The sequence below is a fragment of the Penicillium crustosum genome, assembly GCF_028827405.1.
Source record: "Penicillium crustosum strain IBT 35664 chromosome Unknown utg000004l_segment0_segment0, whole genome shotgun sequence".
NCBI lineage: Eukaryota > Fungi > Ascomycota > Eurotiomycetes > Eurotiales > Aspergillaceae > Penicillium > Penicillium crustosum.
The window spans coordinates 731,107-742,761 of record NW_026623125.1 but is presented as its reverse complement, the minus strand read 5'-3'; the positions used below and the strand labels follow the sequence as shown (position 1 = coordinate 742,761).

The 11,655-nt window shown below is 45.9% G+C and overlaps 5 protein-coding genes across 5 annotated transcripts; 3 read left to right on the top strand and 2 right to left on the bottom strand.

Annotated features, from left to right (window-relative positions):
- Positions 1–339: 339 nt before the first annotated feature.
- On the top strand, positions 340–1,402 carry N7487_009336 (uncharacterized protein; the record flags this gene model as incomplete). The annotated part of the gene is made up of 2 exons (XM_056877066.1): positions 340–1,218; positions 1,277–1,402. 2 exons carry the CDS (start codon positions 340–342, stop codon positions 1,400–1,402), a joined length of 1,005 nt encoding a protein of 334 aa, XP_056725646.1.
- A 1,441-nt stretch (positions 1,403–2,843) lies between these two features.
- Positions 2,844–4,522, top strand: N7487_009335 (cytochrome P450; the record flags this gene model as incomplete). The annotated part of the gene is made up of 4 exons (XM_056877065.1): positions 2,844–2,906; positions 2,970–4,067; positions 4,145–4,308; positions 4,369–4,522. The coding sequence occupies 4 exons, from the start codon at positions 2,844–2,846 to the stop codon at positions 4,520–4,522; spliced, it is 1,479 nt and encodes a 492-aa protein (XP_056725645.1).
- Positions 4,523–6,033: 1,511 nt separating this feature from the next.
- N7487_009334 (uncharacterized protein) lies at positions 6,034–6,524 on the top strand (the record flags this gene model as incomplete). Its single annotated transcript, XM_056877064.1, has 2 exons — positions 6,034–6,121; positions 6,178–6,524. 2 exons carry the CDS (start codon positions 6,034–6,036, stop codon positions 6,522–6,524), a joined length of 435 nt encoding a protein of 144 aa, XP_056725644.1.
- Positions 6,525–7,188: 664 nt separating this feature from the next.
- On the bottom strand, positions 7,189–8,095 carry N7487_009333 (uncharacterized protein; the record flags this gene model as incomplete). The annotated part of the gene is made up of 2 exons (XM_056877063.1): positions 7,189–7,892; positions 7,954–8,095. The coding sequence occupies 2 exons, from the start codon at positions 8,093–8,095 to the stop codon at positions 7,189–7,191; spliced, it is 846 nt and encodes a 281-aa protein (XP_056725643.1).
- A 1,133-nt stretch (positions 8,096–9,228) lies between these two features.
- N7487_009332 (uncharacterized protein) lies at positions 9,229–10,670 on the bottom strand (the record flags this gene model as incomplete). Its single annotated transcript, XM_056877062.1, has 3 exons — positions 9,229–9,992; positions 10,044–10,417; positions 10,480–10,670. The coding sequence occupies 3 exons, from the start codon at positions 10,668–10,670 to the stop codon at positions 9,229–9,231; spliced, it is 1,329 nt and encodes a 442-aa protein (XP_056725642.1).
- Positions 10,671–11,655: the final 985 nt, after the last annotated feature.

Sequence of the window (11,655 nt, the reverse complement as noted above, 5' to 3'; positions counted from 1 at the left end):
ATATCGCCTAAAAAACACTAAAACCACCAAAGCCAGCCAAAAAAAACAATCAAAAATCAATAGTTAATCCCCGAAAACATCCACTTAAAAGCCCGCAGGTTAATAATTGGCCACCTTAGCTCCGATCCACCCCATCCGATCGAACAACGAATCGCCCAAATCAGCGAGATCAACAAAAAGTGCCCCGCAACCCCTCCTCGTCCAACCTCAGCTGAAGCTCTTCCATTCCATTCTGTTCTTTGAGTTTTGCTATTAAATTTATAGCATTTCCACTTCCACTTTCTTCTCAAATCACTCTATCTCTACCTTGCTCTCATTCTCCATCTATCTACTCCAACCATGTCTTACCGCGATAACCAGCAATACGGCAGTGGCGGTGGCGGCGGCGGCGGTGCCAGCAGCAGCTACTACAACAACGACGAGGACTTCTCCGGCCGTAACAACAACAACAATAACAACAACAACAACTCCTACGGCGGATCCAGCGGTGGTTACGGCAACTCTAACGAGGGCCGTTCCAACCAGGGCTACGGTAACCAGTACCAAGGCCAGGACAACTACAACAACCAAAACCAAGGCCAGGGTAACTACGGCGGCCGTCAGGAATCCCACGGTAGCGGAGGCTACGGAAACAACAACAACGACTCCTACGGTGGATCTAGCGGTGGCTACAGCAACCAGAACCAGAACCAGGGCCAAGGAAACTACGGCGGCCGTCAGGAATCCCACGGTAGTGGAGGCTACGGCAACAACAACAACAACTCCTCCGGCTATGGCAACTCCTCCTCTGGCTATGGCAACTCTTCCTCCGGCTATGGCAACTCCTCTTCCAACCACCACTCTTCCAACAACGATGACGACGACTACAGCAGCGCTGTCTCGCACGCACAGGAAAACCACAGCAGCGAGGACAAGTCCCTGTTCAGCACTGCATTGAACTTCCTCAAGGACCGCAAGACCTCCGGCGATGACCTCGACGAGAAGCAGGCGGCTAATGCCCACCAGGCCATGTACGGATCTGGTAACTCCAACCAGAACCACGATTCCAACACCATTGGTGCCGGCGCTGCTATGCAGGCTTTGAAGATGTTCTCCGGTGGCAGCAGTGGCAACAGTGGAAGCAGCGATGGTGGTATGGATAAGAACAAGCTTATCGGACTTGCTATGGCCCAGGCCGGAAAGTTGTTTGATGAGAAGAATGGATCTGGTGGTAATGTGGTATGTTATTCTTTTCTTTTTGATTGTGGATGATGGTGATGCTAATGATTGTTTATAGTCCGGTGACAAGCAGTCTGCCATCAACTCTGCTGCCGAGATGGCGCTTAAGATGTACATGAAGAACCAGGGTGGTGGCTCTAGCGGTTCTGGTGGGCTTTTGAGCCTTGCCAGCAAGTTCATGTAAATGTTTCTCGTTGGATATGTACATCCCTGGCACTTGAGATGTTTCTCTTTCGATTTTAGTGCTCTTGTCACGTTTTGAAGAACAAACAATCTAGGAAATTAGCGAAAGGAACACAGCAGCAGACCATGTAGAGCAAATTTAGCTGTACATAACGTTGCGAATTACTTGGAACGTATTACTTATTGGCTGTGCGACTGGTTGGCGCACCATCCCTGCCAACCATTGATTGGAAAATCAACGTTGTAATTTATGTTTTTGTCAATATACTTCATCAGTACATTGAATTATATATGAGCCCTGTAGATGATAATAGCTTAGGCTCAAGAATTCCCCAACCTTTTCACTTCCACTCAACACTTTTGTGTCACCCAATAACCTCATTTTCCGATGATACTATTGCGAAGGTGTATCGTGGCCAGGGGTTGGAAACTAATATTAGTAATGTTGATTCCTTACTATGCGTGAATACTTGCCGGCAGAGAATATAGATTCCTGAATTACCATAACAGAGCCCTTGGACAATGGTTAATTAGTTTCCAACCCCTGGCCAGGATACACTTCCACATACTACATTCCCCTCAACTGGATCAGTTCTATTTTAAATATGACGCAACCTGTTTCGGCTAGTGGTGCCGATGGAGAAACCCCATGTAAGACCATCGAGGTCCGCAACAAATACAAAGCTGTTTTACCAACAATCCAAGTTGCCATCCTCGTTGGTGTAGATAGCAGTAATATTTTCAATTTGGATCTCCAGATTCTTAAACAGAATACTGGGTCTGGGGGCCCCCAAATGAGGGTACAAACTATACAAACACGCTAATTATGTACATAATTTAGCTGATTTGCTGGTTTATGATCGCCAAGACCCCCTTTTATGCAAAAAGAGGTCAGACTGGGCCTAAACTGGGGTTTCTGGGGCCGCTGTCACTGGGTCTGGTTGGGCCTGGGTCATGAGCTTTCGACCCTGACTCCGTCTGGGTCGTGCGGAAGCCTATGAATGAATCAACAGTATATATACCAAGCTTAACCCGCTCCCTAATCAAGTTTTATGCGTATCAAGGACTATTCACATACCTATAAGGGGTTAAGATATGCCAAATGGAGACCGAGTTATGCATGAAGTCGTCGCATACGCCACTCCCGTCTTAACCGTCCAGATTGATTGTGCAGAAACACGGGTGTAGATCACTCCTAATCGAGTTTAACTTGTACATTTATCGCTCATAATGCACTATGACTGTGGCATAAATCCTTGTAATGTTACGCTAGAATATGTGCTAAGTTAGTGCCACTATGATTATGCAGGAAACAGTGTGCACAATTCAAAACCAAAAGGACATAACAAGGTGAAGTTTTCGATTTATATAGTATTCCAAGCCTTTTCTACTTGTCGTCGTATTCGTTCACTTAGCTCAGACGAACTTTCTCATAATCCAGGATGTTTCTTCAATCCGCTTCAAGTTTACTTCATGAGCACTATATCTCGGTCATCGGTGCTTTGGTACGCCTAATCCCTCTCTTCTATTAATCCAGTCTCGCTAATATCCTAATGTGCTCTGGCTAGATCCTAGTGGTATCAGTCTCGCAGGCGTACTACCAACTCTACATCAACCCTCTTGGCAAATATCCAGGACCAAAGCTTGCTGCTGCATCACGTCTACCTCAACTCTACCACACCTTCAGAGGTGACCTGCTTGAATGGGTTAATGGACTACATTCCACACACGGTGACGTAGTCCGCATCGCCCCAGATGAGCTAAGCTATGCCACTGGCGAGGCGTGGAAGGGAATATATGGCCATGCCTCTGGAGGGAAAAAGGTCACGGAGAAGGACCCTCGATTCTACGGTCCATCGTTTAATGGAGCTCCAGATATTATCCGGGGAAATGGACCTGATCACTCCCGCTTTCGCCGGAACTTCTCCCACGCCTTTTCTGATCGGGCTCTCCGAGAACAACAATCCTTGATCTGTGGATATGCCGATGCTTTAATTGACAAACTCCACAGAATAATCAAGGAGGACCCCGAGGCAAAAGTCAATATGGTCCGCATGTTCAACTTGACGACTTTTGATATCATGGGAGATTTGACCTTTGGTGACTCCTTGAATCTATTAGCTGGAACTGGTAACCTGGCCTGGGTATCCGCGATTTTTATGACTATACAAACCAATTCTATCCGCAGACTGGCGCGCTACGTCCCTTGGACCGCTCCTATTATTCAGAGGCTTATTCCGAAGGAGCTGAAGCAACAAAGTGTCGCTCATTACAAGGCTTCCCAGGAGAGTGTCGATAAAAGACTTGATGACAACCGTACGCTGCACAAACCTGACATCTGGGGTATCGTCATGAATCAAAAGGAGGATCTTCGTATCAGTCGCACGGAGATGTATGCCAATTCTCAGGTTTTCATGGTTGCAGGTACTGAGACTACCGCAACTGCACTAAGTGGTTTGCTCTATCATCTCCTGATGACGCCTGACAAGATGAACATCCTTGTAGAGGAAGTTCGTGGGGCCTTTGAGAAAGATTCCGATATCGAAATGAGAGCTCTGGAGCATATGCCATATCTCAGTGCATGCATTTCGGAAGGATTGCGCGTCTACCCCCTGTTCCAGTTGGCCTGCCTCGCATCGCTCCTGATGAGGGGTTGCTTGTTTGTGGTGAACATGTCCCAGGAAAGGTATTTATTTTTCGCTCCATATTTTCGATTGTTCCTAACATTTGAATGATCCGTTAGACTGTTCTGTCGGTTCATCACTGGGCTACCTATCGCAACACTCGGAACTTCAGGCTGCCAAATCAGTTCATCCCTGAGCGTTGGATTGGTGATGAGTTTGCCACTGATAATAAGTCTGCTTTCCAGCCATTCTCATTTGGCCCTCGCAACTGTATTGGGAAGAAGTATGTCCTCCACCCTCCGGATAGTGGTTTATTAGTTTCAAAGAGCTAACGATTGAATAGTCTGGCATATCACGAACTGCGGCTCATTCTGGCCAAGGTGCTGTACAATTTTGACATTACTCTTCTTCCTGAGTCCGTCGGTTGGGAAAAGCAGAAAACCTTCTTGTTGTGGGAAAAGCACGATCTGATGGTTCAGCTGAAGGCGAGACAATAAAGGGGCATGATAATTTCATGAAGAAATTTATATTTCTCCATACATCATTCACCAGAAAGAACATTGACAGGAACATATCTGTTTTGCATAGCACATCGCATCCCACACTTCTTCGGGATTTTTCATATTCCTATTGGGATTTTCTTCGAAACAAGAGATAGTATATTTCAAATTAACCTAGACCTATTTCAAGCGCCAATAGGAACTTTAGTGGGAGATTGCTTTTGGTCGCTTAACTGCTCCCTTGAATCTCCCTTGTTAATTAAGCCTTTTATTTGCCTCCATGCAGGTTAATAACTACTTATCAGCCGAGGTCAATTATTTTTGATTAGACAGTAAATAGAGCTAGATGATGTTGTCTTTTTCTACATCTTTTCTTTGGTAAAAAGTTGACCTCGTATACCTCGTTTATTATCCAATAACTACCCCTCAAATTTGTGGCTTTCAGCCGCAAATGGAGACAGATGCCCGAGTCAGCGACATGCAGACCAGTCAGACTTCTTTATTTCAAACTGGCTACTTGTCAGCGTATTCTGCCCCACTAGTGCCTCGTATTGGTAATTTGAGCATAGCTTGTTGCAGTTCGATGGAAGCTTAATTATGTCTTTCCGGTCATCGTATACTTATGACAGCCTCCATGTGCTAATCTCCCCTAAATCTCCGTTACATTCGAGGGAGAAAACCAATGGCCTTCAATTCCCCTTATGGATGCATGGGTGATATCTTATTTTCTGGCCCGGTGGCATCCTGGTGCATTGCGCTTCCTTCCATGTGACGGCTGGGGAAAGCCCAGCGCATTGGCATTTGGACCCGGGAATGACAACGAAGCAACAGTGGGCTAAGAACTAGATTGCGCTTCGTCTTAATAATCTTTGTTGTCCTAACTAGTACCACACGAGACGGGATGGTCAAAATATGCCTGATATACAAATAGTTTTAGCATGAGTGATCTAAACTCAAAATGGAAATACTTTGATTTAGTTAGGTGGGAAGGTCTACCCTTGTCTGTATAAGCTTTCTTAGGATATATAATGGACCAGTCAAACAGCGGGGGCTCTTGTATCGTGTAAACATGTGCACAGCCCGGCTCTGCTTTAAGGTTCTTGAGACGGCGCTCTCCGGAATTTCTTTGGAACTCGGGCCCCACGCGAAACTTCTTTGTCCTATTCAGTCTTTTTTATTTGTATTTCTTTTGGCTTTTGCTGTTGTCTTTCACCTATCCCAACTGCGCTGTAAGGTCATTGAAGTAACGACAAACCTCCACGAGGCTAGAAGCATGTTTTTAGCCAGTGCTACGCTACACTCCGCATATACCTCTATATAAACAAGGCAATATATGTCAGACCTAGAGGCGGGGGTCAATTTCACCACGTCAGCAAAGTTCAGCTAGCCATGATCGTCGTGTATACCCCTCTCTTGCGATGACATGTATATATATATATATGTCCCAGTATCTGCAGTGGATAATATCCTTTTCCACCACGACTACATTACTACAAATCTCGATCACCATGTCACCTTTACCAGTTATTGCCTGTGGGGGCAGCAACCCGCAAATTTTCAACGCTGTCAAACCTCTTTACTTACCCGAGTACGAAAGTAAGGGAATACCAGCCTTGCTTGAAACCATAAATTAACATCATCCGCCCATGTAGTTATCCATAACGTCATTAGCAGCACCTCTGGAGCAGTCGAAATACCCGCCTTGCTGCAAGGGCAGGCACCTCCCATTGCTGAAGAGCCCAATCGTGGGACCATGAACTACTCCAAGCCACCCGTGGCCGTGTTTACAGGGGCCCTCTATGGCGACGAGGAAGTTGATGAGATGCGCCAGGCGTGTCAAGGAATCAGTTCTATCCCTTGGTTAAAAATGGATATGAGTGTGCCTAAGCCGCCGCTCGGGCCGGGGTATGCGGAGCATGTCGTGCAGAGAATCAAGGAATGTATGAAGAAGATTGAAGCTGAGGGGAAGTTGGAGCAAGATGGTGTCTGGCTTTTTTAAGGTACAGACGAGAGAGTATGATTAGAACGCATATATGCTGAGCAATGGGTTGCCATAAACAAATATGTATGCAATATGACAATTCATGGTGACCTTATTGGCAACCTTACTCCCTCTCAGTCATCAAGTGGATATAACCTATGGTTTGTATCTTATCACCTTGCCTTTCCCTATGGTAATGAGTACCAGGTACTCTATGATATTATAATGAATCAGTAGCTACTTCTCTTTCAAGGTAGGGTATAAAAATCAATGTAATATATGAGACTATACCCTTCGTAAGGTAGGCAACATACATCCATGGATATATGGTTGCCTACGTGCTATGATCCTAAGCGGTCACATCACGTGGACTGCGTGATACCTGATCTATGGACGTCTTATGCATTAGGGTCCTGACAGCTACCGATGTATGAACGTGTATAATTTCTATTAGTTAAGGGGTATGGGAAAAGTGACAAGAAAGTAGAGGTAGATGCAATAGAGAGGCACATTGCCAGTTATAAAAATGCAAGAATTGTTCCAATCCCGGTAATAGGTCGCCTATTTTCCTCAACTCTTCAGATCCGACCCGCAATAAAGTCAAAAAACCACAGGAAGCGAGATGGTGGGGCCGAGAAGGGCTCAAGAGCTACATGGCATGCCAATGTGAACTGGAAAGCAATTATAAGTTCGCTCGTTGACTCCCTTCAATCACCCACCTCATTTCAGACACCATCTCCTGCACATCCGCTGCGGACCGCGGAAGGCTGTGGATAGCGCTATGCTCGAAAGATCGTCGCTCCTTAGGGAGACAAAATCTCTCAGCCAACAATGAGCACCGTCTCAACGCCGGTGGATCATTCTTCGCACGAACATGAAGGGTTGGAAATGGTAGACGCGGCTTGTACAAATCTGGATGCATCGCGCACGGGACCTCCAAAGGCTGACGATCCAGAAAGCTCATACGGGACCTACGGATGATTGGCTCCATTGCATCGATGACCTCGGCCACCACCTTGGCAGGAGCTTGAGATGGTCCTGGCAGCTGGGATAGCTGGTCATATTGACCAGAGCGAAGGCGCTGTTCGTCCTCTAGAGAGAGGGACCCAAATACGGAGCGGTAGTAGTCTGGGTCCGTTGCAACTATTGGTACTGCCGAGCAGAAAATCCCAAATCGGACGGGAAGAGGTCTTTCTGGATATGTGACGATCTGCTCCAGTAGATAAGCGATTAAAACCGAGGCCCCCTGGCTGAAGCCAAAGACCCCATCGAAGGGTCCTTGGTTCTGAAATGCTTCTTCAACCAAAGCATGGGCGGCCCTCATGCTGACAGGGTCAAAGTCTGCCGAGTAGCAGAGATATGGGCCAGGGACTGAGGGCGGAATGCCTGACGGATTTGTTAATGTTTACGCAACATCAGCTAGAAATTTTGGCTACGATGAACTCACCACCGGGATCGGGTTGACAAATTACTTTCCCGCCCAGAAAATAAAACTCCCAGCTAGGATCACATACTTTCATCAACTTTGACATGTTGGCCTTCATGATATCGGGGCTTGTGCCGTACCCATGGAGACAGAGTATCCTCATCTTATCTGGTTGGGTACTTTTTGGAAGGCAGTATACGGTTCAGCCTGTGCCAGTAGCAATGCCAGGTCAAAGAATGGTGACCAGGTAGATAAATATAAAAAGCCGGTCAATTCTGCCGAGTGATCGGCCGTCTGCTCTGCAGACCATTTCAAGAATGGATCGCTGACGTGGGGATGACTTCGAGAAAGTTTATGCATTCGATCCTCCAATTAAACTTCTTCGAGAATAGTAGGATGAAATATTAAAATCTGTGTAACAGCCCTACATGATACTATGGGAGGAACTGAATTGTGGGCCAGCAGCAAGGGGAATGGTTTCCGATATCTTCATGCATGATGCTGCATGCAGACCGATCTCGACCACTTCGCACCGGATTGTAAGACTCATTTTAGATACTTAATATTTGACTTACCAGGAATTGATAGGAACGATAACGTATGTAGTCATTTGTAAATTGAATATACACAAAAGAAAAAACCACACGACCTCAACTGATCAAAGGAAGTTGACCAGCCAATCAAACAGAATTTGCAGTCAAATGTTGGAAAATGGGGAATTAGACAATAGTTGGGACAATAGTTGCACACGCCACACGCTAGCCCAGAGTTTAGGCCCACTTAGATAGAAGAAATGGCGGTCTAGGGGTTAGACCAAGCTACTTCTTCGCCTTGTGGAGCAGCGTGAGTCCCAAGAACGCTAAGAACGCTTTGGCAGAGCATGCATGCAAGTAAAACTCCAACCCTAGAGGCCGATCTCTAGCCAGGTGATCTGCAACCCAAAAATTCGTTATCATCCAACTCCATATCATCTCACCTCACACTTTGTGTGCCACTAAAACTACCAAGTCAGCTCAACCCCCAGGACGTGACTACATAATCTGATGTTGACATTGGCTGTCCTCAACCTGTGTAATTCGCATGGTGGACAGCAAACTAATAGTGGCATTTGAATGTGCATAAACTCCGCCATGCAGAAGCCCAGTGCAGTCTTTGACAATATTGATTTCGAACTGTGCCCCTCCCCCACGGTGACCATATATGAATTTTGGGAAATATACAATACCATCAATTATAGTCAAAGAAAGACCATTTTCAACATGATCATCTTGAGAAACCGTTCCTCTCTGACCTAAGTCATATCTTCCATGCCCCTTCCTTTCTACCTTTAAGTAGTCGCGTCCACATGAAAAGAATGGTTCCTACGACCAACGTAATAGCACTGAAAATTTGTGCTTTCCAGAATACTGCGTGCTCCAAGTCCAACAAGGCCCCTGCAATAGGGTTACCAATAAGCAGCCCTGTACCCGCAAAGGTAAAAGACATTCCCAGTCGGGTGCCAATAATGCTGACATTTGGGGTCAGCCGCGCCACAATCGTAGGCGGTATCGATACAATTGCCCCTGAACTAAATCCGTAGAGACAGGCAAAGACAATTGCGCCGGCTTCATTCCGTATACCGAGCCATACAAAGGCTAAGATCGTGGCGATTAAGCTGATTGGAACGAGGGTATTGAGACATCCAATGCGGTCTGCAAGAAAGCCGGGCATAATGCGCCCAAAGACAGAGGCAGCATTTAGAATGGCGATACTGTAAAACCCAATGTCGGCATCGGAGTGGAGGAAGGAGGTAAAGTAGGTTGGGAGGTAGAAGAACGCGAAGTACAAGCCCACGAAGGAAAAGAAGAGCCCACAATTGAAAATAAAATATGGTGTTTCGAAGAACGCAGCCTTTAGATCAATCTTTGATGTAGTCTCCTTAGGGGGTGAAGGGCGCATCTTCATCACAGCCAACGAGAACGATAGCCCGGCTAGGACAACGAAGGCAATAATACGAGTTGTCCAGTCAAATCCAACAGGTTCGATCAGCTTGTGAAACATGATAGGGTAGATCACGGCGCCTATAGACGATTAGTATGTTTTTATCGTTAGTTCCAAACGAGAGCACTCACCGATACTACCACCGGAAGCAGTGATACCCGTCGCTATCGCGCGCCGTGAGGTGAAGTAGGTGGCCACAATAACAATACTTGGAAGAAACACAAAGGCGCAGCCAATTCCCACTACCACGCCGTGGGCCAAAAAGACCTGGTAGTATTTCGTCGACAAGGAAGTCATCATCAAACCAAACACCACAAGGAATGAGCCGATTGCAATGAGGCTTTTGAGATAACCCTTATCGAAAATAGGGCCAACAATAACTCCCACCAAAAAGAGAAGGAAACCTTGCATGGTGCCAATCCAAGAAATGGAGGATGGCGAGTGGCCAGGGAGGAGAGTTTCTTCATAGTAGCTCTGGAATACACCAAAGGTATTCACCACTCCCCTATACATTAAAGTGTGAGATGAACGGCAATACGGTAACAAAGGCACCACAACTGAGCTTACCAAGAATTAAAAAACAGAAAGAATGCCCCTGCTACCTGAAGCCAGGCAACAACTCCTCCATTTGGTGGTGGTGGAGGGGTTATCGGTTGCTCCAGTGCGCGTTCCTGGGCTTCATATGCCTCAGGCCCAGTTATAGGCACCAGTGAGGGCGATTCTAGGAGAAATCCGTCTTTTTCAGGCTGGACTGACATGGTTTGATGAGATCGAAACCGAGCTCGGAATCGTGATGTCCAACAAAGACGGGAGCGAGTTGCTACTTGAAAAGACACAAGGTATTAACTATGTGCTGGGGAAATGAGTGAGAGAGATACGGAGCGAGCGGGAGATGGATATCTGTAGGTATTAAACAATAGAACTACCGCTGCTGTTAAGAGAGACCACACCTTACAGAGATGGGATTTGAAACTAAATAGAACACCGCCGATCTATGCTTTCCTTTGCAGCATGCCCGCAGATCCGTTGTGTTCATGTGAAGGATCGCCGACGTTCCGTAGAATTTGAAGAAAATTCGATAAACCTAGCATGTGCATGATCGAGGTAGTATTTTGTAAATTAACAATATCTAAGCATATAATCTAGCGGCTTTCTTATGCAACGTGGCTGATGCAATAGGGTTAGCCTGCTTTAGCTTTCAGGTAGGAAAACAGGTTCCTCATTTAGCATAAGTAGGTCACTATCCTGGTTATTATCATTTAACCAAGCTAATAATTCGATACCGTGACAAATATTTCTCATGCAGTTAGGGTCTCAAGGGTTTCTATCTACTCCGCACTCCGTACTAATGATCTTTTAGACAATGCAGAAATCATCTTCATATACATGTGATATAGAGAATATCGCTCAACTAGTGGACCTATCGTGATTGGCTCCAAGTCCCTTGCTTTCTTGCATGTTACCCATTAGGTGAAGAATGTTGCCGATCTTCCAATATCTTCAGATACTGCAGTTTCAATCAGTTGATATCGCTACGAATGACTCGCACAATATAGTTTACCATAGGGCAATGCATGAGTCAATGAGTCAACCAATGAATTATCTTTTATGGGAGATTGCATCACCGGCCTGCATTACCGGACAAGCATGGTAAAATGGTAAAATGCCTCTTTAATATGCAAGTTGAAAGTTACGTTGCCATATCACCCGGGTTTATTCGAAAAGCGCAGATGAAAATATTCT